General features: G+C 52.0%; 12 protein-coding genes across 12 annotated transcripts; 7 read left to right on the top strand and 5 right to left on the bottom strand.

Moving 5' to 3' along the window:
• The first annotated feature begins 240 nt into the window (after positions 1 to 240).
• Positions 241 to 1,992, top strand: M438DRAFT_349067 (uncharacterized protein). Its single transcript, XM_029906305.1, has 2 exons — positions 241 to 1,601; positions 1,656 to 1,992. The coding sequence occupies exons 1-2, from the start codon at positions 525 to 527 to the stop codon at positions 1,857 to 1,859; spliced, it is 1,281 nt and encodes a 426-aa protein (XP_029756504.1). The 5' UTR covers positions 241 to 524; the 3' UTR covers positions 1,860 to 1,992.
• M438DRAFT_349065 (glutaredoxin) lies at positions 1,699 to 3,100 on the bottom strand. The gene is made up of 2 exons (XM_029906304.1): positions 2,194 to 3,100; positions 1,699 to 2,131 (listed from the first exon to the last, which is right to left on the bottom strand). Exons 1-2 carry the CDS (start codon positions 2,968 to 2,970, stop codon positions 2,051 to 2,053), a joined length of 858 nt encoding a protein of 285 aa, XP_029756503.1. The 5' UTR covers positions 2,971 to 3,100; the 3' UTR covers positions 1,699 to 2,050.
• A 1,533-nt stretch (positions 3,101 to 4,633) lies between these two features.
• On the top strand, positions 4,634 to 5,277 carry M438DRAFT_339112 (uncharacterized protein; the record flags this gene model as incomplete). Its single annotated transcript, XM_029904190.1, has 2 exons — positions 4,634 to 4,717; positions 4,801 to 5,277. The coding sequence occupies 2 exons, from the start codon at positions 4,634 to 4,636 to the stop codon at positions 5,275 to 5,277; spliced, it is 561 nt and encodes a 186-aa protein (XP_029756502.1).
• Positions 5,278 to 7,904: 2,627 nt separating this feature from the next.
• M438DRAFT_349061 (uncharacterized protein) lies at positions 7,905 to 8,707 on the bottom strand. The gene has a single exon (XM_029906303.1). The coding sequence runs from the start codon at positions 8,537 to 8,539 to the stop codon at positions 8,069 to 8,071; it is 471 nt and encodes a 156-aa protein (XP_029756501.1). The 5' UTR covers positions 8,540 to 8,707; the 3' UTR covers positions 7,905 to 8,068.
• Positions 8,708 to 9,261: 554 nt separating this feature from the next.
• Positions 9,262 to 10,271, bottom strand: M438DRAFT_281967 (uncharacterized protein; the record flags this gene model as incomplete). The annotated part of the gene is made up of 2 exons (XM_029901277.1): positions 9,262 to 9,701; positions 9,761 to 10,271. The coding sequence occupies 2 exons, from the start codon at positions 10,269 to 10,271 to the stop codon at positions 9,262 to 9,264; spliced, it is 951 nt and encodes a 316-aa protein (XP_029756500.1).
• Positions 10,272 to 11,155: 884 nt separating this feature from the next.
• M438DRAFT_282148 (uncharacterized protein) lies at positions 11,156 to 12,744 on the top strand (the record flags this gene model as incomplete). Its single annotated transcript, XM_029901289.1, has 6 exons — positions 11,156 to 11,207; positions 11,391 to 11,474; positions 11,530 to 11,617; positions 11,674 to 12,051; positions 12,189 to 12,572; positions 12,627 to 12,744. The coding sequence occupies 6 exons, from the start codon at positions 11,156 to 11,158 to the stop codon at positions 12,742 to 12,744; spliced, it is 1,104 nt and encodes a 367-aa protein (XP_029756499.1).
• A 315-nt stretch (positions 12,745 to 13,059) lies between these two features.
• Positions 13,060 to 14,005, top strand: M438DRAFT_339107 (uncharacterized protein; the record flags this gene model as incomplete). Its single annotated transcript, XM_029904188.1, has 2 exons — positions 13,060 to 13,305; positions 13,361 to 14,005. 2 exons carry the CDS (start codon positions 13,060 to 13,062, stop codon positions 14,003 to 14,005), a joined length of 891 nt encoding a protein of 296 aa, XP_029756498.1.
• Positions 14,006 to 14,052: 47 nt separating this feature from the next.
• Positions 14,053 to 14,862, bottom strand: M438DRAFT_349056 (uncharacterized protein). The gene has a single exon (XM_029906302.1). The coding sequence runs from the start codon at positions 14,530 to 14,532 to the stop codon at positions 14,185 to 14,187; it is 348 nt and encodes a 115-aa protein (XP_029756497.1). The 5' UTR covers positions 14,533 to 14,862; the 3' UTR covers positions 14,053 to 14,184.
• A 71-nt stretch (positions 14,863 to 14,933) lies between these two features.
• M438DRAFT_115847 (uncharacterized protein) lies at positions 14,934 to 15,595 on the top strand. Its single transcript, XM_029898724.1, has one exon. The coding sequence runs from the start codon at positions 15,052 to 15,054 to the stop codon at positions 15,442 to 15,444; it is 393 nt and encodes a 130-aa protein (XP_029756496.1). The 5' UTR covers positions 14,934 to 15,051; the 3' UTR covers positions 15,445 to 15,595.
• On the top strand, positions 15,191 to 16,153 carry M438DRAFT_349055 (uncharacterized protein). Its single transcript, XM_029906301.1, has 2 exons — positions 15,191 to 15,847; positions 15,908 to 16,153. Exons 1-2 carry the CDS (start codon positions 15,622 to 15,624, stop codon positions 15,991 to 15,993), a joined length of 312 nt encoding a protein of 103 aa, XP_029756495.1. The 5' UTR covers positions 15,191 to 15,621; the 3' UTR covers positions 15,994 to 16,153.
• Positions 16,012 to 18,201, bottom strand: M438DRAFT_408907 (uncharacterized protein). Its single transcript, XM_029909985.1, has 3 exons — positions 17,383 to 18,201; positions 17,039 to 17,327; positions 16,012 to 16,981 (listed from the first exon to the last, which is right to left on the bottom strand). Exons 1-3 carry the CDS (start codon positions 17,813 to 17,815, stop codon positions 16,279 to 16,281), a joined length of 1,425 nt encoding a protein of 474 aa, XP_029756494.1. The 5' UTR covers positions 17,816 to 18,201; the 3' UTR covers positions 16,012 to 16,278.
• Positions 18,202 to 18,363: 162 nt separating this feature from the next.
• Positions 18,364 to 19,474, top strand: M438DRAFT_349053 (uncharacterized protein). The gene is made up of 3 exons (XM_029906300.1): positions 18,364 to 19,028; positions 19,087 to 19,185; positions 19,239 to 19,474. The coding sequence occupies exons 1-3, from the start codon at positions 18,599 to 18,601 to the stop codon at positions 19,373 to 19,375; spliced, it is 666 nt and encodes a 221-aa protein (XP_029756493.1). The 5' UTR covers positions 18,364 to 18,598; the 3' UTR covers positions 19,376 to 19,474.
• The last annotated feature ends 1,782 nt before the right edge of the window (positions 19,475 to 21,256 follow it).

The raw sequence follows: 21,256 nt of genomic DNA, 5'->3' as shown, positions 1-21,256 counted from the left end.
AGCCCAGCCTTCTACCGTATGACAAGCAATATCATGTGCTTTCGATATCTCGGGTGCGCTTCCGATGAAACCTGCAAAAAGAGTGAAATTGATGTTGTCAGAAAGATTGCGGGTTCAACCTTCCCCAAAACATTAAAAGTCTCGACTCTGACTGCCAAATTGAGAAAAGGTGGGGAAATCGGCAACTCGTTCTTCTTGCCCTGAAGAAGAGATGTCTCGCGTGCATGGAACTACACAATCCTTGTCAGCAGCAAGAGGGGTTCCTTCTTGTCCGATCACCTCATGTTTTGTTCCGTCCCACTATCCTCATACATGTCCTTCGACTGCGTGGACTGTGTTGTACCGCCGCATTGCTCGTCATTAATTATTCTTCTGCTTGACTCTGACCTTAGCGCTAGCTAAGTGGACGAAGCTTCAGGGCTGGACATCGCAAGCAGCATTTCTACACAATTTTTTGATGAGCTTTTCGAAGACCCTGTCTACACTGAATACTGGAGAAATCGCTTTGAAAACATCGTATGAATATGCAATCTTCATCTCTACCATCCAGGATCAGAGAATCTGCAGCGGGATTGGCCAAAGAACTATTTTCGAACTCTGCTCATGGCGCCTCAGAAACGACAAGCGAGCTTGCAACGCTGAGGAGTGTTCATAAACTTTCTTCTGCGACTTCATCACATGGAACGTCCTCGTCATCGCGGCTACCCAAGGCTTTGAGCAATAGGCACAAAAATGCCACTGACTATTCGCGCTCTTCAAGATATTCTGCCGACCCTGACTCGTCGGAAGCAAACGATGAGTTTTCTGGATTCCTGTTGCAGGAGTGCGATATTGGAGAATCGAGCACATCGAGCTCTCGATCAGGATCTGACCTAGATTTGACTTTGACGATTGAGGATGGCTCTGTGAGAAGGCATGCGAGCCATCTGAAAAGGAATGACAGCTTCGAGCCTGAACTGTCGAGGTCGAGGTCGAAGCAGAAGTCACCAGCACAATCGATTTACAAGGACATCGGGTCATCACAGGAAGGCTACTATCTAAAGACTTCGTCACTATGTCATTACGACCAGAATGACCATTTCGAACAATCTTTCACCAAATTTAGTCGAGACCAACAGCAAGGGCTGCCATTGGGACATTCGGATAAATCGGTTTCTGCCATGTCGTCTTCTGATGCGGACGCAACACGACGAAAGGAGAGAGCGTTGAGCAGGCTGCAGTTGATTTTCTCTCAAATGCCAGCTGTGACGCAAGTTGAAAGACATACAATACTTGATCAAAGAAATGCTTTTGAGTCTTCTTACAACCAGCTCTGTGGAGGCGAAGATGCACAGGAATGGGCCGAGTTTGAGGCGTCTTTGTTTCATGCGTACAGCATGCAAGACAGTGACCAGGTTCACGCTCAAACACAGCAACAAGAGACGTCTGCAGCCACAGGGAGACAAGGCAACATGCATGGGAACGGGTTGATGCAAAATCTGCAACAGCCAAAAGAAGTTGTACGGCATGTGCAGAATCAAGCAGCGGAGAGAAGTCAAGATCAATCAAAGGACAAAGCGCCCTTGCCCGAGTTCCATTGCCCCTGGATTGACTGCCACAGCGTATGTTCCTTCACTTGATGTTTCGGATGAAAGATCGCTGACAAGGCTATGCAGAGATTCCAAATGTGTGCAGACTACATCCGAGACACAGACAACCCAGACTCTCTTCCATGTGTACATAGCGGTTGCGAGCTTGAATTCGCCACGGAAGAGGTCTGGCGTAAGCACGTTTCCATTGCTCACCATAATTTGCTCCCTAGACTTCAGCAGGTCGAGGCGACCAACATGGAGGCGGCCTGGGGGAAGCTACAGGCGTGAAGAAGTGCTGTATATATCACTTGATAATTTGAGAACCAAAACACTTGTTGGGCTTGGGAATAACAGTTGCATTGATGGTATCGAAGGCGTCATCGTCTATGTTGAACGTAAGAAGGTTTCAAGAGAAAAGTAGGTGACATGAATCTTGAGAGGGAGTTTTTGGTGTATCGGATTGTTGCAGAATGTGCGGATCAAGCGGCAGGACCGCCCTTCTTGCCACCGACCGAGTAGTCGGCGAGGAAGTCAGGGTCGTTCTCAAACTCCTCCTTGAGCTGTGCGGAAACAGTGTCAGCGGCGAGAAGACCAAGGAATTTGGCACAGCGATTGTACTTACGATATCAAGACCACCAACAAGCTCGCCACCAACCCAGACCTGAGGGAAGGTAGGCCAGTCGGCAAACTCCTTGAGTCCTTGTCTCACATCGTCGTCGGCCAAGATGTTGAAGAAGCCATAACGGACACCCTTTTCCCTAAGCAGGCTAACCGTCTGGCGCGAGAAACCACACTGCGGGGCCGAAGGAGTACCCTTCATGAACAGCATGACAGGAGCGGCCTTGACCAGCTCGCCGAGTCTGTTGTTCAGCTCCTCCTTGGTCGTCTCAGGGTTGGCCTCGGCGGCCGAGTACTCGGGAGCAGTGGCGGGATCGTTCGGCGATGGTGCGTAGGCCGCCAAGCTCTTTGCACTACCTCCCTCGGGCTTGCTGACAAGCTGTGCTGGAGGCAAGCCTAGGCCGCCGGCGTTGCCACTACCAGCGCCAACGTGCTTCTCTACGGCGGCGCGCACGCGAGAGGCATCGCCGCCAGAGATAGTCTCGAGGACCTTGCCGGCCTTCTGGATAACAATGTAGGGGACTTGGGTGACGTCGTAGTGTTCGCTAACGTCGGACAGCTCTTCGGCATCGAGAGCCAGGAAGGAGATTGTGGGCGGCTGGGTGGCTGTGTAGGTTGAGGCGAGAGTGGACAGGACGGTGGACATCTGCTTGCACGGCTCGGCCCAGGGAGCGTGGAAGTAAATGAGCAGAGTGCTCGACTCTGGGAGGTTGTTGGTGTAGTTGGCGAAGTCGGCATCGGATGCGACCTCGGTCAGCGTGCAGGGATTTGAGGTGGCCATCGTGTGCTGTGTGTTGTGTGCTGTGTCAAGATCGTGTAGCAGGGGAAGATGTCAGTGCGTGTGTCGCTATGCGCTATCGATCCGGTCGTATGTGAAAGTATGGCTGAATCTGTCGTTCGCTTTTGTCGCGCGACCGCGCCCAATCTTTGGTGGGGCTCGCAAAATGGCGTCAGCAAGCCTCATTGCCCATCTTGCTACCATCGTGACCCTGCCCTTGGCATGATTGTCAATTTGACAAGCACAGCCAGTGCTGAGTGCTCTCTACCATGCGAAATATTGTCTAGACCAGCATCTTCTCCTTTGCTCGCTACAACGTAGGCCGCCAGCGTCACGTCTCATTTCATATCTCGTCATCTTCAAAAGTAGCAGCGTAAAGAGAGATTGCTTGGGCTTGACAAGAATAGCACCAAGGAGGCGAGAAGCTCTCTACCTGATACACACAACCATCCATCTGATGCCGTCTACTTCTCCGATTCAATCCAATACAAGCGCATGGCGATCAAGACGCTTCCACGGCCCCATAACCATGCTGTTGCTGAATGCTCAGAGAACTCATGCACCGCTAACATTCGACGCAACTGAACTTCTGTGGTTGGTCGGGGCTTGGACCTATGTTACAAGTCCCAAAGTGCATCGCTACCACGAACGCCGAAGCCAGCACTCCTTCTGTAGACGGCATAACTCTGCAACACGTGGCTTGCTGATGCTTCGATCGAAGGGTGATGAATCGACCGACGAAGAGAGTGTGAGACGACGTGACTAACGTGTCTGCAACTCATGCACTACGCCACCAATGCATCGCAGTAGGACAATGGTTGGGGACCAGGACAACGCCGTTCTCGCAGCTATGGCTAACAGAAGAATGCAAGGACACTATTTCTCAAGACGAGATGGAGATAGCCGTCACACGACGTTGTTGAATATGCCAGGAGCTGCAGCTCGTGGCTGACAGACACAAGGTGTTTTCACATGGGTTTGTCCAACGGGCGTACGCGTAGGCGTTCCTGGACTAGGCGAGATGGCCCGCCTGTCGCGCATTTTTAGCGTCACGACCAGACATCAACTGGCTGTGCTCATCACTTGAACTACCACATCTGGTCAACAAGGACGCGTATCCTGTGCGTGCGCAGCAATAATCGAGCTCAGAGGAAAAACGAAGGGAGATCGAGGCAGAGTCTGTATTTGTTTTAGCCGAAATTTGTTACTCTCAATCATGAAACTGCAATGCAGCATTCGACAGGGTTCCTTGCGTCGGGAGCGGGCCACAGCGATGCTAGAGCTCCCTGGGGAATGAAATATTGGGGAGAAGATGCACCAATTGCGTCTCCGTTGGCCTTTCAACTCGAGTGACCAGCCACGCAACATGCGGCGCCGGGGGCTAGGAAACTTGTTTGGAGCTTGTTTGGGGCCGTCAAGGGGAACGTAAGTGAACCTTCTATTTCCAGTCTAGGCTCTCACATTGCGTGTTTCTCCATCGCAGCCCATAAAACCCCTCGGCCTCACCAGCTCTTGAATATTCACTCATTCCTCAAAATTCATCCTTCGCTTTTGCATTCCTCTTGCAGATTACTTTCGCTACATATCCAAGACTTTCTCAATCACAGCTCTCAACTACACGAAACTCTAATCTCAACGTCTATCAACAACAACAACTACTATCAATATGCGTACCGCCTTCTTTGTCAGCGCATTGGCCAGCACTGCATTTGCTGGTGTTGTCACCCAGATCTCCGACGGTCAGATTCAGGTAATTATCTTTCTGTCCTGATCACCTTCAAAACTGGTGTTTGTCAGCAAGAAACAACAACTGATCATCGTATCATCGTATAGGCTCCTACTACTGAGACTGCTCCCGCTGTTGTTGCATCGTCCGCTGTCGAGTCGGTCTCGAGCGTCATCGCATCCAGCGTTGTTGCCTCCGTCTCTTCAGCCGTCGAGTCCAGCGTTGAGGTCTCTCCTATCGCTACATCCTCTGCACTCTCCACTCGCATGCCCGTTCCCATCGTCAACGCTACTGTGACCTCCGGAGCTTCTCTCACCACCATCCCTGCAGCCGTTGTCCCTTCTGCTGGCCTCAGCACTGTCGTTGCCGGCGGCAACTCGACTGGAAACGCCACCATCTCCTCGCACAGCTTGAAGGCTTCCTCCACCGTCACCTCTTCCACCAAGGGTGGTGCTTCGGGAACCTCTGCTGGATCCTCTGCCAGCGCATCTGCTTCTGGTAACGCCGCCAGCAGCTTCTACCAGTCTAACGCTGGTATGTTCGGTGCTGTCGTCCTGGGTGCTATGGGCTACCTCGCGCTTTAAGCGATGAACCATTCATCACATTGAGCTCCTTCCTACCTATCTGCTGTCACGTTGGTGCAGTGTATAGAAGGACTCTTCTTGTACTTGTTGCTGGGTAATTGGGGCGCGGCGCACATTCAAAGGATCAACATTTACGGTTAATGGCTTTTCTTCCATGTGGAAAGCTGGCGTGGGGCAACTCGTCTTGTCGTCTCTTTCTTCATCCATCCTTCCAGGATTCTTCTTCATTGGGCCTGCGAGCCTGCTACATTAGAGCGATGCACAAACAAAATTGAACACTTGAGCAAGAACTGATCACGCTTTCCTCCACGTTGTGCAATCGATCGTGATGGACCTATCATTCGTTCCTTCAATCTTACTCATGGTGACATTCTGAATCCCTTGAGACCTTACGTCGATCAACGATCGACCTCATCTCTGTCTGCACTAGGTCTGATGAAGGAGCCCCGCTGCTATGTTATTTCCCCGTTTCCTCTCCGTGCCCTTAGTAAGGTCTTTTAAGCTTCATTGACACTGTAGGAACCCATACTCTGGATGAAAGCGATCTTACCGGCACACTACGTACATATGCCCCAATTTACCTCTTTTGTCACAGCAACTGAGAAAGGATCACTTCCATGATTGCTCTTTACAGAATGCAGACTGGACTGCCGCACCATCGAAACAACAGAGCTATGGTTGTGAGGGCCTCCCGATGGGCGTGGAAGTTATACCAGGACCGGGACAACTCTCCCACCCAAATTTCAGCAGGTTCATCTGAGCAATCCTTCTCGTCTGCATGATCCCCGAGAGTCGGCATCCATGTCCCTGCAAAAGCAGCTGTCGGCTTGTTGCCATCGTGTGCCACCACGCTCGATCTCGGAGAAGCGCTGACTTGACCAAAAATCGACGCACGAACTCATTGGTATCGAGCGCGTCGAATTTTGTCCTCCGGTTTCATGCCGGAACTCTCTTGCGAGAGTGGTCAGTCGATACCCACTGTCTTCAAGCTTGAGATAAAGCGCACCGTTCATCATAACCCGGCACGGACTATGGCACGTGATTCCACCGGCTCTCGATCACGTGGACGCGCCACGCTTACTCCTTCTGTCTAGCACTCGCTTGTTTCCCAGAACAGCTCTTTCCGTTCTCGATGTTCAACGCTCTTGCAAAATTCGTCTTGATTCGATTGACGAAAGCTCGTTTAGCCCCCAGAAGACTCGAAGATCTCTCGAGAGGTTGCGTGGCAGTTGCAAGCAAGAGAAGAGCCATCATCTGTACAGAAAACACAATCTCCCCGCTTGCTGATAGATGTGTGTTGATCTAGACTGTGATTGGTGCCCAGGGTCTGACAGTGGATGGAAGCATCTTCGGTTTGCCAGGAAGGCATGGAGTCATGAGTCGCTCAAACATCACCAAGTCGCGGTGTAGACTCAAGATCCAGACGATCTGAACCTTTTTAGAAGTCGTTGCAATATCCCAATAAAGAACATGCCTGCTGTTTGGACTCTTGTGCAGAGAAGCGGTCTTCACATCCTTGAGTTAGGGCGCTCAAAGTGGCGTAGAGCGCTCAAACAGTGCTCCTAATCAGCAGCGACTTCCCTCCGGCCAAATCAGGTGATTGCCTTCCCTGGTACGCTCTTCAGGTGTAGGCTACCACATGTGCATGCCCACGGGTCCTGGCCAGCTCTAGGTCATAAATCAATGCTTACTGCTTGAAGATGCAGTGGACCTGGAGGACATGGACGAGCGAGAGGTTGACGAAAAAAGTGATGCCGACTTGCCGGGATTCCTGGTCGCTGGTACCATGTGCTGTTTGTCACTGGCTTTTGATAAGAATGGTGGTGTCGATGGCTTATTGGCGACCGACTTCTGCCGTGCTCTGGCCTCTTCGAGCGCTACCGCGGATGGTTCCTTGACCAGCAAAGATGCCAGCAGGCCACCCATTCCCGGCTTCTTCTTCTTGCTTTGATCGGTGTCTGGTCTCTTAGTGAGCTCTAGCAAGTCCTCGGGTCGAGTCTTCGTACCGATAGACATCTTGGCTGAGTATCGTGGTTGTGTTTTGTCCGCGTCAACGAGGATGCTTCATGGAACACAGCAGTCGACACTGAGCAAAAGTTTTATACGATGTTGTGGGAGGGGGATCCCCAAGTTCTTCACGAGCCTGGTTCGACAGGTGTCTGACGGGGATCACAAAAGTATAGAAATCCTTCACGGCTGACCCAAGTCACTTTCCGGACGCCTCAGCAAGCCACGACCCACCAATGCTGACTTTCAGCTGTTGAGAAGAATTGCTGAAGCGAGGTCATTCCAGCTTCGACAAGGATACTCGCGGTACGTCAATTGTGTGCTTCCACTTGGCTTTCCTGAAGGAAGACCAACAACAGATCAAGCAAGTTCACGGGCTACATGACGGTATACGATCGATCGACAGCGAGCTCAACCTTGAGACTAGTCATAAATTCACGAAAGCGATTCACGGATACGATTCAACGTTTGTTCAATGCAAGCAGATTGTCAGAGTGGTAGTTGATGCAGCCAAATATTATCTCATGTAAGTCACTGGCATGTCAGTAGGGCAATGTCGACCGTTGCCTTTGCGCTGCACAGGCTTTCATGTAAGCAATGTCGAACCGAAGGAGAAAGTACGGAGAACATGAGTTCATTGATGTTAATATTGTGTGAGAGGAATGGACTCGATATCGACTGCGCATTATAACCCTTCGATGATTTTCCCGATCGCTCAACGTCACGCCTTCGTTGTTGATGCCTGAATAGTTCCATGCCTCTCATCCATCACAAGCATAACGACTTACTCCTGCTGGTGTGATGCGTCATCCCGAAGAGGCAGCTCTGAGACCTTCCAAGTGGTGACAATCGTGAGTGCGGCCCATTCGTTCACACTAGCATCCCAAGCCTCGATATCCTTGTCGAAGCCAAGAGTTTGAAGACCGTCGGTCACGACTGTACCGCCGCTCTTGGTGGTATCGATGAGCTCGTTAAGGCGGTCACGAATCTTGAGGATTGACGGTGTCATTCCTCCAATGGCAGCCAACCCCTCATTGACGGCCGTGAGGGTTTCACCGATGCGGCCTTCCTGAACGAAAGTTGCTGAGATTTCCTCCTGGGAGCGAGCAGACATCATGGCGGAATCGACTATGTCCTTGCATCTGCGCCCTTCACGTTTGACCGGGTCGATTGCAGTTGCTACCGGACCAGTGACTCTGAGGGCCTGGAGCTTGACGTTGAGTTGCTGAAAGGCGGTCTCGATGACCGAAGTCATCTCAAGAGTCTTGACAAGATTGGTACGGAAGATGACCAGATCGTCCTGCGTGAGGTTCCTGTACACGCATCAGAATCTTGCGCACGCTCACATCGACACAGGTGCTAGCGAACTTGTGAAGAGGGCCTACAGGGACCTTAGTTTTAGGTGCCATGCTGAGGATAGATCTTCGTCGGGTGATGTCCAAGACCAAATATGGGAGGTGGTCTATCGAGCCTAGAGTCTGAGGTATCAGCAACTGTGTATCGTACTCAAGTTAAGCGGTCCAATACTTTGCCGAAGATCGATGCTGCGTTGCGGTAAGTCAACAGTTGGGAACTGCTTGAGGTTGTGATAGATATGATGATCACGAGTGATAGAAGAGGGAAGCCGTGTCAGAAAGATTCATGCCATCGGAAAGTGATGATGAATAAAGAAGGATCTATTGAAGTTGTAGATTAAGATGGTCAGAGGATAGCCGATCATTAGTGAAGCTGATAAATTCATCCAGTCACTTCACTCATGTTCGGTCCAGTTGGGTATGTATTGTGAAAATAGCAAAGACAAGTATTGGTAGCCGCGAAAGATCTGAATGATCGAGGCCAAGTTTGGCATGATGAATTCAGTTTCAAGGCGAATTATGTGAAGAAATGTATGCCTCTTGCTGATAAAGGCGAGGTCTTTGATGGTGTAGGCGGAATTTTGAAAACCGGATAGTCGATGGTACCGATGACTTCAAGCTTCTAGACCTTACTTGTGGTTCCTTTCCAAGGCTCCCCGTAGTCAAGTTGCTTTTTGAGATTTGCCAGTCTTTCGCCCTTCTCTACCCACTTGGCTTCGAGCCATTGAGCGAGTTCGGCGTCCGTATGCGGTAGTGAGTTCAACTCAAAGCGTCGAACATGAGCATACATCCGGTAGGTCTGCGCCAGATCGGGTTGAAAGATGGTTTTGAAAAAGGACGGCGCGGCCATGAATTTGTCGTCCTCCGCGTAAGCAATTGTGATGTCGTATACGGCCTTGACATGAGGTGTCTTACGCAGCTGCTGAACAGTAGCGACGAAGCCCTTGGTGCGTGGATGCAATGTGTGCTGCGGTATTGATTTTCCATGGCTCGCACACCACCGGACTGCTTCTGCATGTTTCTTTGGCCTATATCGTGTCCCTTCGCTGAAAGAAACAAGCCCTGTTTGATCGATCAGTCATTGTGGGTCAAAGGAACATGATACCGCTAGGAATACATACACACAGGCCAACGTCCCTCTTTGATGCCGCTAAACAATCGTTCCATTTCCTCCTTGTCCTCAGCCCACCTGCGACTGACTAGTGGCATGCCCATGACCAACAGACCCCATCCTAGCACCGGCACCCACTTGAGCGCCTTCTTCGCAAACCATCGACAGCGACCCAGCATTCCCGAGCGAATTGCCATGGCTTGAATGAGGTAGAAATCAGACCATTCATTGTGATTCGCAACGACGATTGCACTTTCCCCACGAGGCAGCTCATCTCCGGCTATGATGATATCTGCACCATTGTATTCTTCGCAGAGTCGCTGCACACCGCGCCATACGGATTCGGCAATAGCAGACGCCAAATGATAGGTGTGTGTAGGAAAGATGAAAGCAAAGGGTAGCAGGGCTGAGAGCAGGACGTCGGCGATCAACAGATGAACGAACCATGGCCCGAACGTCAGAAAAACAAAGCGCAAGATTAGGAAGAACCAAGCAACGATTTGCCTAGTCGAGGACGCCATTGCCAAGTGCCTTCCTAACACAAGGGCTGGTGCTGCTGCGCGCGCGGTACAGCAGAAGGGTTACGTTGTTGGAGCGTCACCGCTGGCCGCAGAGGATTGTGAAGAGAGTAGAGAAAGATCCGGCGGGACGGCTCGCACAGGCGGCGGGCGCAAGATGGAGGCACGAAAAAGGGCAAACACTAGATCGCATTTGGGTTGGACAATCGTTGGTCGCCGACCACGACTCCACTCTGGCGCAACATGCCCGTCCTCTCATCTCGCTCTCCCATTGCGACCACCCATTTTTCCCTTTTGCGATATCTTTGACAGCTTCTGATTCTGCAAAGCTTTCGCACACAGCCCTTTCCAGGGGATAGTCTGTCCAGCTTCTACAACAACTGCAACGTCTGAGACGTGCTTGTCATTCTGAGACTCTTCTTGTCTCTCCCTGGCCGGTGTCCGACAAAACGGTTGACATTTCCGTTGTCCTCTGACCCATCACCTGCCCTGCCACGGATTCGGCCGAGTCGACAGTTCCTGTGATCGCGTTCGCGTCGCGCAAGAAGAGGAGTTTGCACTTATACCCATCTTGATCCCCAAGCGACAAGACTTTGTTTCGTCCTGTCCTGCCCCACCGATGTTTTGAAGTTGCTGTAAGTCGCACGGGTCCTTTCTTCTACTTCAGCCAAGTCCTACCTGCCATTCTCCCTCCGGCATCCGTGGAAAGCTTCCTCATCTCGCATGACAAATTTACCTAGAGTTTGCGGATGTCTCCGTGCTAGTTCCCAGATCGTCACTCATGTGCTCATAACGACTGACTTCTCCCCAGCGTTCCAGACCGCCGCGATTCGCCAGCGCCTCTTCGATAGTCAAATCTTCTGTACCGACAGTCTTGCGCTAAAGACATGTCGGCACCTAACGTTGGTCCCCGAGCACCGAGTAGTGCTCACGATCTGGGTACGTTTCCACGTTTTATATCATCAACCCTCTCTTCCCATCGACCCCAGTTTTCTTCACTTCCTGCCCCTCCTTGCGTGCCGATTTGACCTGCCTGCATCATGGCTCAGGTCAACATGCAATCCATGTCGCCGGACGAGCCGCTCGCCGACAACAACCCAGCGCTGATGTATACATCTCCAGAGAGCCAGCATTCATCTGACAGGAGTCCTCTCTCCAACTTCGGTTTCTTGAAGAACCTCAGCCTGGACAAGAAACAAACGAAAGGTATGCTGCCTTGAGCAAACATTGCAGCAAACGTTTGTCTCTTACGCCGTCACAGATGGAGCAGCCCCCAAGCGACGCGGGCCTAAGCCCGACAGCAAACCTGCCTTGACCCGCAGACAAGAACTGAACAGACAAGCTCAGAGGTATGCCGATTGATGTTTGCTCTAATCATTCCAACCAGTCTCTGACCGACGTTCAGAACACACCGCGAACGCAAAGAGATGTACATCAAGGCACTCGAGCATGAGGTTCTTCGTCTCAAGGAACTCTACGGATCCAGCATCTCCGATCGCGAAGCTGTCGTCACTGAAAACAAGCGCCTCAAGGAACTTCTGCTAGCCCACGGCATCCCGCTTGACAGCCTGCAATCACTCCCGGCCATGCGCGGTATGCCTGCCTCATACAACGGCAGCTCGAGCGGTAGCATATCTGGCAGCTATCGTCAGGACTCTAGCACTGCTGGCTTCAGTCCCCCTCCCCTTCGCTCTCAAGACTCAAAGCCGCCGATGGCTAGTGCAGGCCAGTTGCCTGGTCAGCATCTGGATTATGACCAGATTGGCATTGACTTCGTTCTGACGTACGACTCCCAAGGCCAGCCCCAGCCCTACAATAGGGCAGCCTATCCCTCACCCCCACCGAACCAATAAGCCAATCGTTACCCCTCTGCCGCTGTTGTATCGTCTCGCGATTGGGCTGACGTCGTCCTTTGCGTAGTCTCGAACGCCCCTGTATGGACCACATGCAATATCTCGTGGTCCGCTCGCACAACCCTGAGGGACAGCCCTTCCACCATCCCATGGAGAGGCCCGACGACACAGAGTACGATCACATGTGCGGTCATGCTCTCATGGCGACCTGTCCCCCGCCGTCGCACATCATGAACAAACCTGGAGACCCATACGGCCACAGAATGCCGGACTTGAAGGCTCCAGACCTCATGAAGCTGTTGGATCTCAGCGCCCAGCTGCCCCTCGAGGGCGAGCTTACACCCGTCATGGCGTGGTTGTTGCTTCTGCAAAACAGCAGAGTGTCCGAGATGACAGCTCAGGACTTTGAGCTTGTCAAGGCTGACCTCGCTGGCAAGGTCAGATGCTACGGGTAAATGACTAGGAAATTCATGGATTCAGGATCATCACAACTAACGAAGCGCAGTTTCGGAGCCGTTCTGGAAGAGTTCGAGGTGCGCGATGCCCTCAGCAATCTCTTCATCGCGAAGGAGAACATGTCGGTTGGTCAGGTTCCTATGGCCCAGGCAATTGAGGCTTACTGATGAGTTACTCGGGATTGGCGTTAGGTTTGTGGGCAAGAAAAGGAGGCAGCCTGTCATTTTGCGTGCAGCAGCGCATGACGATCAATATATATACATATTAGTTTTCTTGGATAATCAGACTTTGGCAATCACAAAGACCAAGCATCAATGTCTATGAGTAGGTGCTAAAAATAATGCGATGATGGAGCTCAGCTCCCTGAAACAAAGTACCCCACACAAGCTACGCGTAATAACGTCAGAGGGAGGACCAGGACCCCTCGAAATAAACACTCCCTCCTCGAGGTACAAAGGACCCGACTTCAGACACGCATCGACATGGCATCAGCACACGACCTAAGCGCATGGGACAAGGATGGCAGAGTGTTCCTCTTCACATCTCTGACAGCCGGATCATCGCACATCATCACGGCGACATCACGTATCGAGACGATCCTCAATGCCAACAGAATTCCGTTCCTGGCTATAGACACAGCAACTAATGAGTCGGCTCGCCGTCTCTGGGGCCGTCGAGCGGCCGGAAAGAAGCTTCCTGGCCTGGTCAAGGAGGGCTTCGTGATAGCTGTATGTGTGTCGACCATGTTGGAGGCTTTGTGATTGCTGACATGGCGTGCTACAGGACCTCGACGAAGTCGAAGAATGGAACGAGTTTGGCGAGATCAAAGAGAACATTGGCGACGTACCACCTGCCTCGTCGGCTCCCGCGCCCGGTGGTGAGGCTGTGACGACGAGAGCCACGATGCATCCTACAACCACCGCCCAGCCCCCAGCTCCGCTTCCAGTCAAGCCCACAGCTACCGCAGCCAACAAATCAGCCAGCGACAAGTCCGACCCGCTGCAGACCCCAATGGCCAATCTGTCCATGAAAGAGGCCGCCACCGAAGCCGCCGCCATTGGTGCCGCGCGCAAGGGTCCCGCACCGGGTATCAACGACACCAAGGTCGCTCCTCTGAAGTCGCCTACTCAGACCTCGAGCCTGGCCGAATCATCCGAAGCACCAGAATCCTCGAAAGCACCAGAGCCCGCACCTCTGTCTGCAGTCGAGTCTAGTGATGACCTCGCCGCTGCAGTGGCTACACCTGCCGGCACTATCCAGCAAAAGCACAGAGGAAGCAGTGTCAGCAACGCCAATCCCGAAGAGATCAAAGAGCTTGAGCAATCTTCTGCTATCCCCGAAGCCGACGACGAGGACGAAGAGCAGCCAAAGACACAAGAGCAAGAGGCCGCCGTCGCCGACAAAGCTTCTGTCAGCGTCCAGGATTAAGCCTAAAACCATCTCACTTTGTGTTTCTTCTTTTGTCTTTAGCATAGCGTCTTGACTTGTTGTATTGCAAAGAACATGGTATGGATATGTACAGATTTGATCCTCCTGAAAAGCATGTCATGTACCACAAGGTCTCTCATTTTTTGACTACAGCAGCATGCAACCTTCGCCCTCGGATACTAAGCGTTCTTCTCCCCATAGTACCGACTTCTTCTCTTTCCGTCTTCGGTGGTCGGCTCGGGAGCAGCTATGATGCCCACATGGAACATTTCGGAAGAGTCGCTAGAGTCTGCAGGTGGGTTGGCGTGCTTCCACCATTGCGTGTGTTCGTTTCGACCATCTCTGATCTCGTGTCCCGCTCTTCTTCCTCGGCTCGAGCAGGTGAAACGGAATAGTATCCATAGAGCCACTGCCAGAGCGACCAGGCTGATTACACTGAAGGTGATGATGATCGCTAGGGCGACTTTGGAGACATGGATAGGCTCAGAAGAGGTACCGAGTTTGAAGGTCTGTGTGGGTGTTGCCATTTCTGCTGTATATGAGCTTGATGGTGGTTATATGCACAGATCGAACGCCACAGTATTGATGGATTTGGGTTTGGCGATATATACCGAGATCGTGTCTGCATGATAAGTACTTGTCGAATACGGGACAGCGCATTGAAGTACAAGTTGCAATACGCCAAGTCGTGGACACAAAGAAGACAAAGAAATGTGGTATACGAGCCTGGTTGGCACATGTTGCAAGCGTGTTCGAGACATGACGACCTGGATCAAATGATGTGTTCTTACATACGGCAAGACTCGACATGTGAAACGAAGGCTCATGGGCAAGCTGTGTGCCGGCCTGGAGCCAGCGCGCTGGGAATTAGAAAATGATAGACGTAAATTTTGATGAGGGATGACGAATGACAAAGGACTTGCATGCCTAGTCAGAAAGCATATTGCCAAGCAGTAGTGACCGGAAACGGATGTTGACGGCGATGTTATAACTAGCATAGAGTGTAGTCTGGCGAGAAGGTGCATAGTTACAGGTAGCAATAAAACATGTGTTATCATAAACTATACATCTTCACGACATGCGGGCATTCGTGCATGGGCAAGCAGCCCTTGATCATGTGCAGACACGCATCAATATCGCCGATATCGACATACTCATCGGCATGTGAATTGAAAACACATCCGTTCCAATGCAAGAAAATCGAAAGCCTGTGCTGGTCGTGCCAACGTCGACGAAGCGAGCTTTTGGGGAAGCTCGAGGAGCAACGGGTGGTGCGATTTGACGAGTGGCAGTGGAAAGTCAGCTACAGCGCGCCCCAAGCAATGTTGGCAGAAAAGGACGCGATTGACCGGAAGGTGGAAAGGCAGGTGGAAAAGAACGCGATCAAAAAGGAAAAGAGCAAGTCGGGAAGAGTGTCTTGGAGGAAGAGCAAGAAGTAAGGACCAAGGCGTGACGTGTGATTGGTCGACGCGGGCTGTACCGGACTTCGCGCGCATGCCTGCTGCTGCTGCGACCGTCAAACGACGACGACGACGATTGAGACGGCGAGCGATTGTATACTACCCACAACCAACCAATCCAAACAAAGCCACCCACACACACACACATCGCCCAAGATGCCGACACCCGAGTCAATCCAGTTCCGCATGCAAAAGCCCAAGGTGCCGCCAACCTTTGAGGGCGTCGACTACGACAACAACCAGCAACTCAAGGCGGCTCAGGATGCCGTCTTGCGCGAGCAATGGGTCCAGAGCATGATGGCACGTCTTCTCAGAGAGGAGATGGGCAAGTGCTACTACCGCGAGGGTGTCAACCACCTCGAGAAGTGCGGTCACCTCAGAGGTCCGTATCCGACCCGTCCTCCTCGAAAGGCCGCCCTGTTCCCCAGCTGACACTGTGCAGAACGCTACCTCGAGCAACTGAAGCATTCCAAGGTCAAGGGCTACCTCTTCGAGCAACAGAACATCACCCCCAGCTCAAGCTCATAATTCCGAACGCCCTACTTTCCTCTCTCTCTCTCTCTCTCTCTCTCCGACTGGCCGACCACTTCTCCCCCGTTCCTGTCTGTCGACCATCGGCCCTTTTCCTACACGCCTCACATACCTTGACACGTTTATCGCGAAGCGAAGCTGCCACACGCCGCTCACACCTTGTACACTTGATACTTCTGGGGAAATGGCAAAAGACAGGCACAAGAAATCAACATCGTTTGCAAATGTATACATGACTCCGAAATTCCCCCTTCCTTTATCCCAATCCTCTGCCTTTCAATATCATGACTCCTTCTTCTCGTCCTCGACGTCTGCCGCCGTCCCCGTTATTTCCTTCTTCTTGGTTTGGAGGAATGAAAAGGCTCCGGAAACCCCGTCCTTGATCTTCTCCCACTTGTTGCGGTTGAGCCTGTTGCTCAGCTGTCGGTAGTTGTACATTTCTCCCCAGCAGTCTCTGCCCCACTCGCAGCCAGCCATGTTGACGACAAAGTCGCGGTCGTGCTCGTGATAGTGGATGTTCATATCCTCGCCGTTGTCGCCGCATGCGCCGGGCGGGAAGCTGTTGACCTTGCGCTGCGGGATAAAGGCAAGATGAGGTCGCACCCAAGGTTGGTTGGTGTACATGTATTCCAATGCATCTTGCTCCTTGTGTTCCCATTCCATGTGTTTTTGTTCATAACCAACAGGATCCCACCAGATGTCTAGCAAGCGATCTGTCCAAGCAGAACGCTTGACGAAGAACGAACCCAGGTTGAAGCCACCACAATCTTGGGGCACGATGAGGTTGATCGAGTCGGGCTTGCCGTCTCCGACCGGTGACAAACTCTCGGGGTCGAGGTGTGCTGCGGTTGGGGGATGAGAGATGTTGAGCGGGTTGTACGTGTTGATGTCGCGATAGACGTTGTCGTTCAGGTTGTTGAAGATGTGCTGCTGCAACGAGTATGAGGGCTCCATGATGAAGGTGTTGAGATCCAGCCACCAGAACCTGCATCAGTCAGTATCCTTGTTCTTCTTCCCTTTGCAGGCGCTATCCAAGACTCACCATTCGGCGTGCGGGTACTTGCGCATGGCGTTGCGGATTGTGTCGACCTTCTCCCAGCTCTCTCGCCACTCGTGCGCATAGCGCTTCTTTGTGCTCATGTCGACAATTTCCAACTCATAGCCCCATCTGTGCACGTAGTTCTTCTTGTTGCGCACGCTGTCGCGCTCAATTGCCCACTCGCGGGGTCCTTTCCACTCCATGACACCTCCTCCCATGTTGGCTGCCAGGATCACGACGAATTTGCTACCGCCGCCGAGCCATGAGCTTCTTCGATACCAGTAGTGTAATGCTGCAGACTTGTGTCAGCTCACTGAAACTTGCGCGCCTTCTGCCAGGTGACGTACGGGTAGTATAAAAACAAAGAATAAGCAACAAGAAGACCAAGACCAAAACAAATCGGGCCTTTGATCTCAGCAAATGACGGCCAAGCATGGCCTTGATGTTTGCAAGATAGCCTCCTCTGGCAGGAGCCCATCTGCCTCTGCCCGCCTTCTCCTTTTCGGCCTGGCGCTCGTCCTTGGGGCCATTGTTAAAGAAGGGCAGACTCGCCGAAATTTTGCGCATGTGCTTTCCGAAGAAGCCCGAGTTGGCTTCTTGGTATGCCGGGTATCCATTGACCTGGTGGCTCCTTGCTTGGGCGGAGGCCCAGGTGACGCTGTGGTTCTGGCTGTACGATGTCACGGGGGTGGTGCTTCTACTCTGGGCGAAGTTGGCATTGAGTCCAGGACTCGCCCAACCACCGCCTCGTTTTGGTGAAGGAGATCGTGAGAGCGACATGGTGCGTGTCTATAAATTTCTGGACGGGCTGTGTGTTGGAAGGCTAGCGCATGGCGGACGATGGGCAGAAAGAAAGATGCCACCGGGTTGACGCTCTTTGGGGGCCGTGGGTCGGAGGATGCAAGTCGGACGGAACGAAGACCAGGTGGGAAAGAAAAGCAGTTCAACGGGCAAACAAAGAGAGTGCCAGGGGCAGCCTGTTCTCGCTGCAGCTACGTTTGGCTTTTGGTCGGTACTTTGGGGGCTTCCTGCCAGATTGGTCGTCTTGGCAGTGCCTGTGCAACAACCGACTATCAAGAGAGCACTCCTTTCTACTCAACCAGTCACCTCTTTCGCGTCCCGTGGCTTCGTTTTCGCCTTGATACACTTGTTCGTTCTTACCTCCCATCGACCGTTTGCTTCTCGCTCATGTGCCGGAGAGAGCATTAGAATCCCATCTCTTCCAGTTGGACCCTGAACTCTCCTCAAACCCCTAGCATCTTGGTATATTGACAGTAATACGAGTCATCCTGTGCCACTCGATACCTACTTATCAGCCCTTTCGTGACCCTGATTCAAGACATCCTACATGTGACAGCGACCAGAAGTACATGCCGGCTCCCAGACAGTTTACCTCGCGACTGCGGCAGCCGCGATACATGTTTTCCATCTCTCGAATCTAGAATCTAGAATCTTCAAGTTGTGTTGACAACAAACAAGTCTTCCAAAGTTATCCAAACACTCAACAAAGTACAACATTGACTCCCCTAATACAATATCTACTCCGTCGATATAGTTTCAAATATGCCGCCTCGTCCTCACGACCCATTCAATGATGCGCCACGCCGTCCTGCATCCCGCACAGCGAGCCATCTACACGACACATACACTTCTGGCGGTCACACCTTGCGGGCCAACTCGGCTGCACGCAACCTCTTTGCTTCAACGCTATCACGACGTCCCACAACAACTGGACCACCATCGAATCACCTCAACGAGCTGGTTCTCGAGGACTCTGATGATGCTGGAGACCGGATGAGCAGGCGCACTGCGGCTGCCGGCAGGGCGACCCGGACCCGACGTGTCAGAGCAGCCACTGAGACGACGACCATCGAGCCCGATGAAGAGAACCAACCCGAGCCCGTCCGCGATATGGTCATAAGGGATGAGAGAGGCAACTACTTGCACGAAGTTTCTGCGCTGGGAGAGCAGATAAATGGAGCAGAAGAGGAAGGTATGAGCTCTAGTGGCTTTGAAATCATGCTTTTGATCAATCGTTAACGCATACCAAGAACTTGAAGACGACAAGCGTCTGACAGCTCTTGTGCAGGAGTATTGGGCTTCTGGAAGTGCTGTCGGTGGCAGGAATAGTAAAAGATGGGACGAGAATGGTTTGTGCCGTCTCCTGGACTTGGAATTCTACCAGCTAATGGCACATGTACAGAACTCGACAGACCCAAAGCAGAAGTCATGACACGACTACGAGACTCTGTGAGCAAAACGCTCGTCAACGAACAATGGAGATACGAGCCCAGTGATTACATGAAGGCACTTCTGGTCGAGAACCATGGTCGTGTCTAATTCTCGCCTCTTGTGTATACCTTAGATAATCCCTAGCCTTGACAAAACGAGTGATGTTATGAGATGACGGTGTTTTGTCGTTCGAATATATTCAGTCAATTGGTTCTATGTCCACAGACTATATCAGGTTACTTATTCAATCATCAATCGCTGAGCTCAAAGGCATCCTCGGCTGTGCCGGTCCCTGCCTTGATGTTGTTACTGGCATTATCAGCGGACAAGCTGTGTGAGTTCGACATGTCGCCATCCGATTCTTCCTCCCCTTCCTCGTCGTAGTCATCGAACTCTTCCCTTTCGATTTCGGACTCTTCTTCGTCGTAAACCTCTTCTCCGTCTTCAAAGTCGTCAGGATTCTGGGCGTAGCCTCCGACAAATTCTTCGCCTTCATCATCGGCATCATCTTCAGCTTCTTCATCCTCACCCTCCTCCTCGTCCTCATCGCCATCGGCGAATGCTTCAGTATCGACTATATCCTTAATTTTAAATGCCTGATCGTGCCCTTGGACTTCATGCAGATCATCGGTTTCATCGTCTGACGCAAGATCTACGTATTCGTTGATGGCACTCTGAGCCACGTCCTCAAGACCATGCCAATTGACATTCAAGCCAGCATCAGAGGATGCAGGATTGATCGAGTTGGCAAAGAAGGACGGGTCGTATTGCCATGCAGGATTTTCAGAAGGTTTAACCAACCCAGCGAACTGAGCCATGCTGTCAGTCGCTTGGGTGCTTTGTCCGTCCAGAGATGCTAAGACTGGCGAAGGTTGAGTGTTTGTTGTAGCCGTTAATCTGTTCTTCACCGTGTGGGAAGGAGAATGAACAGCTCCAGGCGTTGACAATCGAGATGGACTCCGTGACCTAGACTCGATGTTCTGCTTTGCCTTCTCAATTGCGAGGTTGTATTGTGTTCGGGGGACAAATCTGCTTTCTCGTAGTCGATAAGCAGGGACGTCAGGAGATGCTGCACCAGCTTTTGTGGAGCGAAAGCGAGCCGCTTCACGGGCGCGCTCCATCGAGGGCGATGTGAGAGAACGAGCAACTTCTTCCTTGCGTCGAACATCGTCCTTGTGAATTTCCGAACGATACCATGCGCTCGAATCTGCCATGGCTTGCCGGGCTGCTCGCGCACGCGCGAAAAGGTCTTCATCTTCCTGACGTGCCTTTGACAATGATTCAATACCTGCCAAGCTGCTACCGAAAGACTTGGTGACACGACTCTCTCCGATCAGCGGGCGTGTAGAGCTTGATGGACGAGTGTCTATAGCGGCCGGAGGAGTCTGAGATCGTTTGCTAGGAGACGCTTCCGCTTGAGCTTCCTCACTGTCCTCCCTTAAGCGTTTCTTTGCTTGAGTTGTGTTAAGAGTTTCCTCTCCAGGATTGATACCTAGAGCCTTCAAGCGGAAGTAATTCGATCGAGAAGGCGTACTGGAGATGGCAGGCCGATTTTGTGAACCAAGCATGCTGAAACCAAGAAAGTTCGAACGCGGTGTGGCGGCTGGCTGTTTCCTCCTCGGCGTCTCACGATCGATATTTTCCAACGTCCTAGGCCTCTTCTGCTCATGCGAACGACTCGAAGTTTTCTGGTCTGCATCGTTTTCAAGAGATACTTGTACGTCAACGAAGTTCTGCCTGGCTTCAGATTCTCGCATACTGGCTCCCAAGTGGATAGCTGAGCTCGTGGACTTGAGGAACTCATCGACGGCGTCTTTCTCAGCAGCAAGCTTCCTCTTCAATTCGCGTGCGCTCTGATCCTTTTTGGCACGCTTGCGACGTTCTCTACCTTGGCGAGCAAGTCTTCGTCGCCAGCAGATCTCGCGCCACCTTTTGCCAAACCTATAAGAAAGGGTCTCCCTTCTGAAAGTATCCGCAAGTTCACGAAGA

The sequence above is a fragment of the Aureobasidium pullulans genome, assembly GCF_000721785.1.
Source record: "Aureobasidium pullulans EXF-150 unplaced genomic scaffold scaffold_26, whole genome shotgun sequence".
Lineage (NCBI taxonomy): Eukaryota > Fungi > Ascomycota > Dothideomycetes > Dothideales > Saccotheciaceae > Aureobasidium > Aureobasidium pullulans.
The sequence above is the reverse complement of the archived record's forward strand: the minus strand, read 5'-3'. Positions and strand labels throughout refer to the sequence as shown.

Excerpts from the sequence above, each read along its gene's own strand:
- M438DRAFT_349067 (XM_029906305.1), top strand. The coding sequence starts at position 525 with ATGCAATCTTCATCTCTACCATCCAGGATCAGAGAATCTGCAGCGGGA. Across the intron at positions 1,602-1,655 it reads CCTGGATTGACTGCCACAGC|AGATTCCAAATGTGTGCAGA; the intron begins GTATGTTCCTTC and ends AAGGCTATGCAG.
- M438DRAFT_349065 (XM_029906304.1), bottom strand. The coding sequence starts at position 2,970 with ATGGCCACCTCAAATCCCTGCACGCTGACCGAGGTCGCATCCGATGCC. Across the intron at positions 2,132-2,193 it reads TTGTTGGTGGTCTTGATATC|CTCAAGGAGGAGTTTGAGAA; the intron begins GTAAGTACAATC and ends GTTTCCGCACAG.
- M438DRAFT_349061 (XM_029906303.1), bottom strand. The coding sequence starts at position 8,539 with ATGACTTCGGTCATCGAGACCGCCTTTCAGCAACTCAACGTCAAGCTC.
- M438DRAFT_349056 (XM_029906302.1), bottom strand. The coding sequence starts at position 14,532 with ATGGCAACACCCACACAGACCTTCAAACTCGGTACCTCTTCTGAGCCT.
- M438DRAFT_115847 (XM_029898724.1), top strand. The coding sequence starts at position 15,052 with ATGTGTTATCATAAACTATACATCTTCACGACATGCGGGCATTCGTGC.
- M438DRAFT_349055 (XM_029906301.1), top strand. The coding sequence starts at position 15,622 with ATGCCGACACCCGAGTCAATCCAGTTCCGCATGCAAAAGCCCAAGGTG. Across the intron at positions 15,848-15,907 it reads GAAGTGCGGTCACCTCAGAG|AACGCTACCTCGAGCAACTG; the intron begins GTCCGTATCCGA and ends GACACTGTGCAG.
- M438DRAFT_408907 (XM_029909985.1), bottom strand. The coding sequence starts at position 17,815 with ATGTCGCTCTCACGATCTCCTTCACCAAAACGAGGCGGTGGTTGGGCG. Across the intron at positions 17,328-17,382 it reads TCTTTGTTTTTATACTACCC|CATTACACTACTGGTATCGA; the intron begins GTACGTCACCTG and ends ACAAGTCTGCAG. Across the intron at positions 16,982-17,038 it reads AAGTACCCGCACGCCGAATG|GTTCTGGTGGCTGGATCTCA; the intron begins GTGAGTCTTGGA and ends TGACTGATGCAG.
- M438DRAFT_349053 (XM_029906300.1), top strand. The coding sequence starts at position 18,599 with ATGCCGCCTCGTCCTCACGACCCATTCAATGATGCGCCACGCCGTCCT. Across the intron at positions 19,029-19,086 it reads AAATGGAGCAGAAGAGGAAG|AACTTGAAGACGACAAGCGT; the intron begins GTATGAGCTCTA and ends ACGCATACCAAG. Across the intron at positions 19,186-19,238 it reads TAAAAGATGGGACGAGAATG|AACTCGACAGACCCAAAGCA; the intron begins GTTTGTGCCGTC and ends GCACATGTACAG.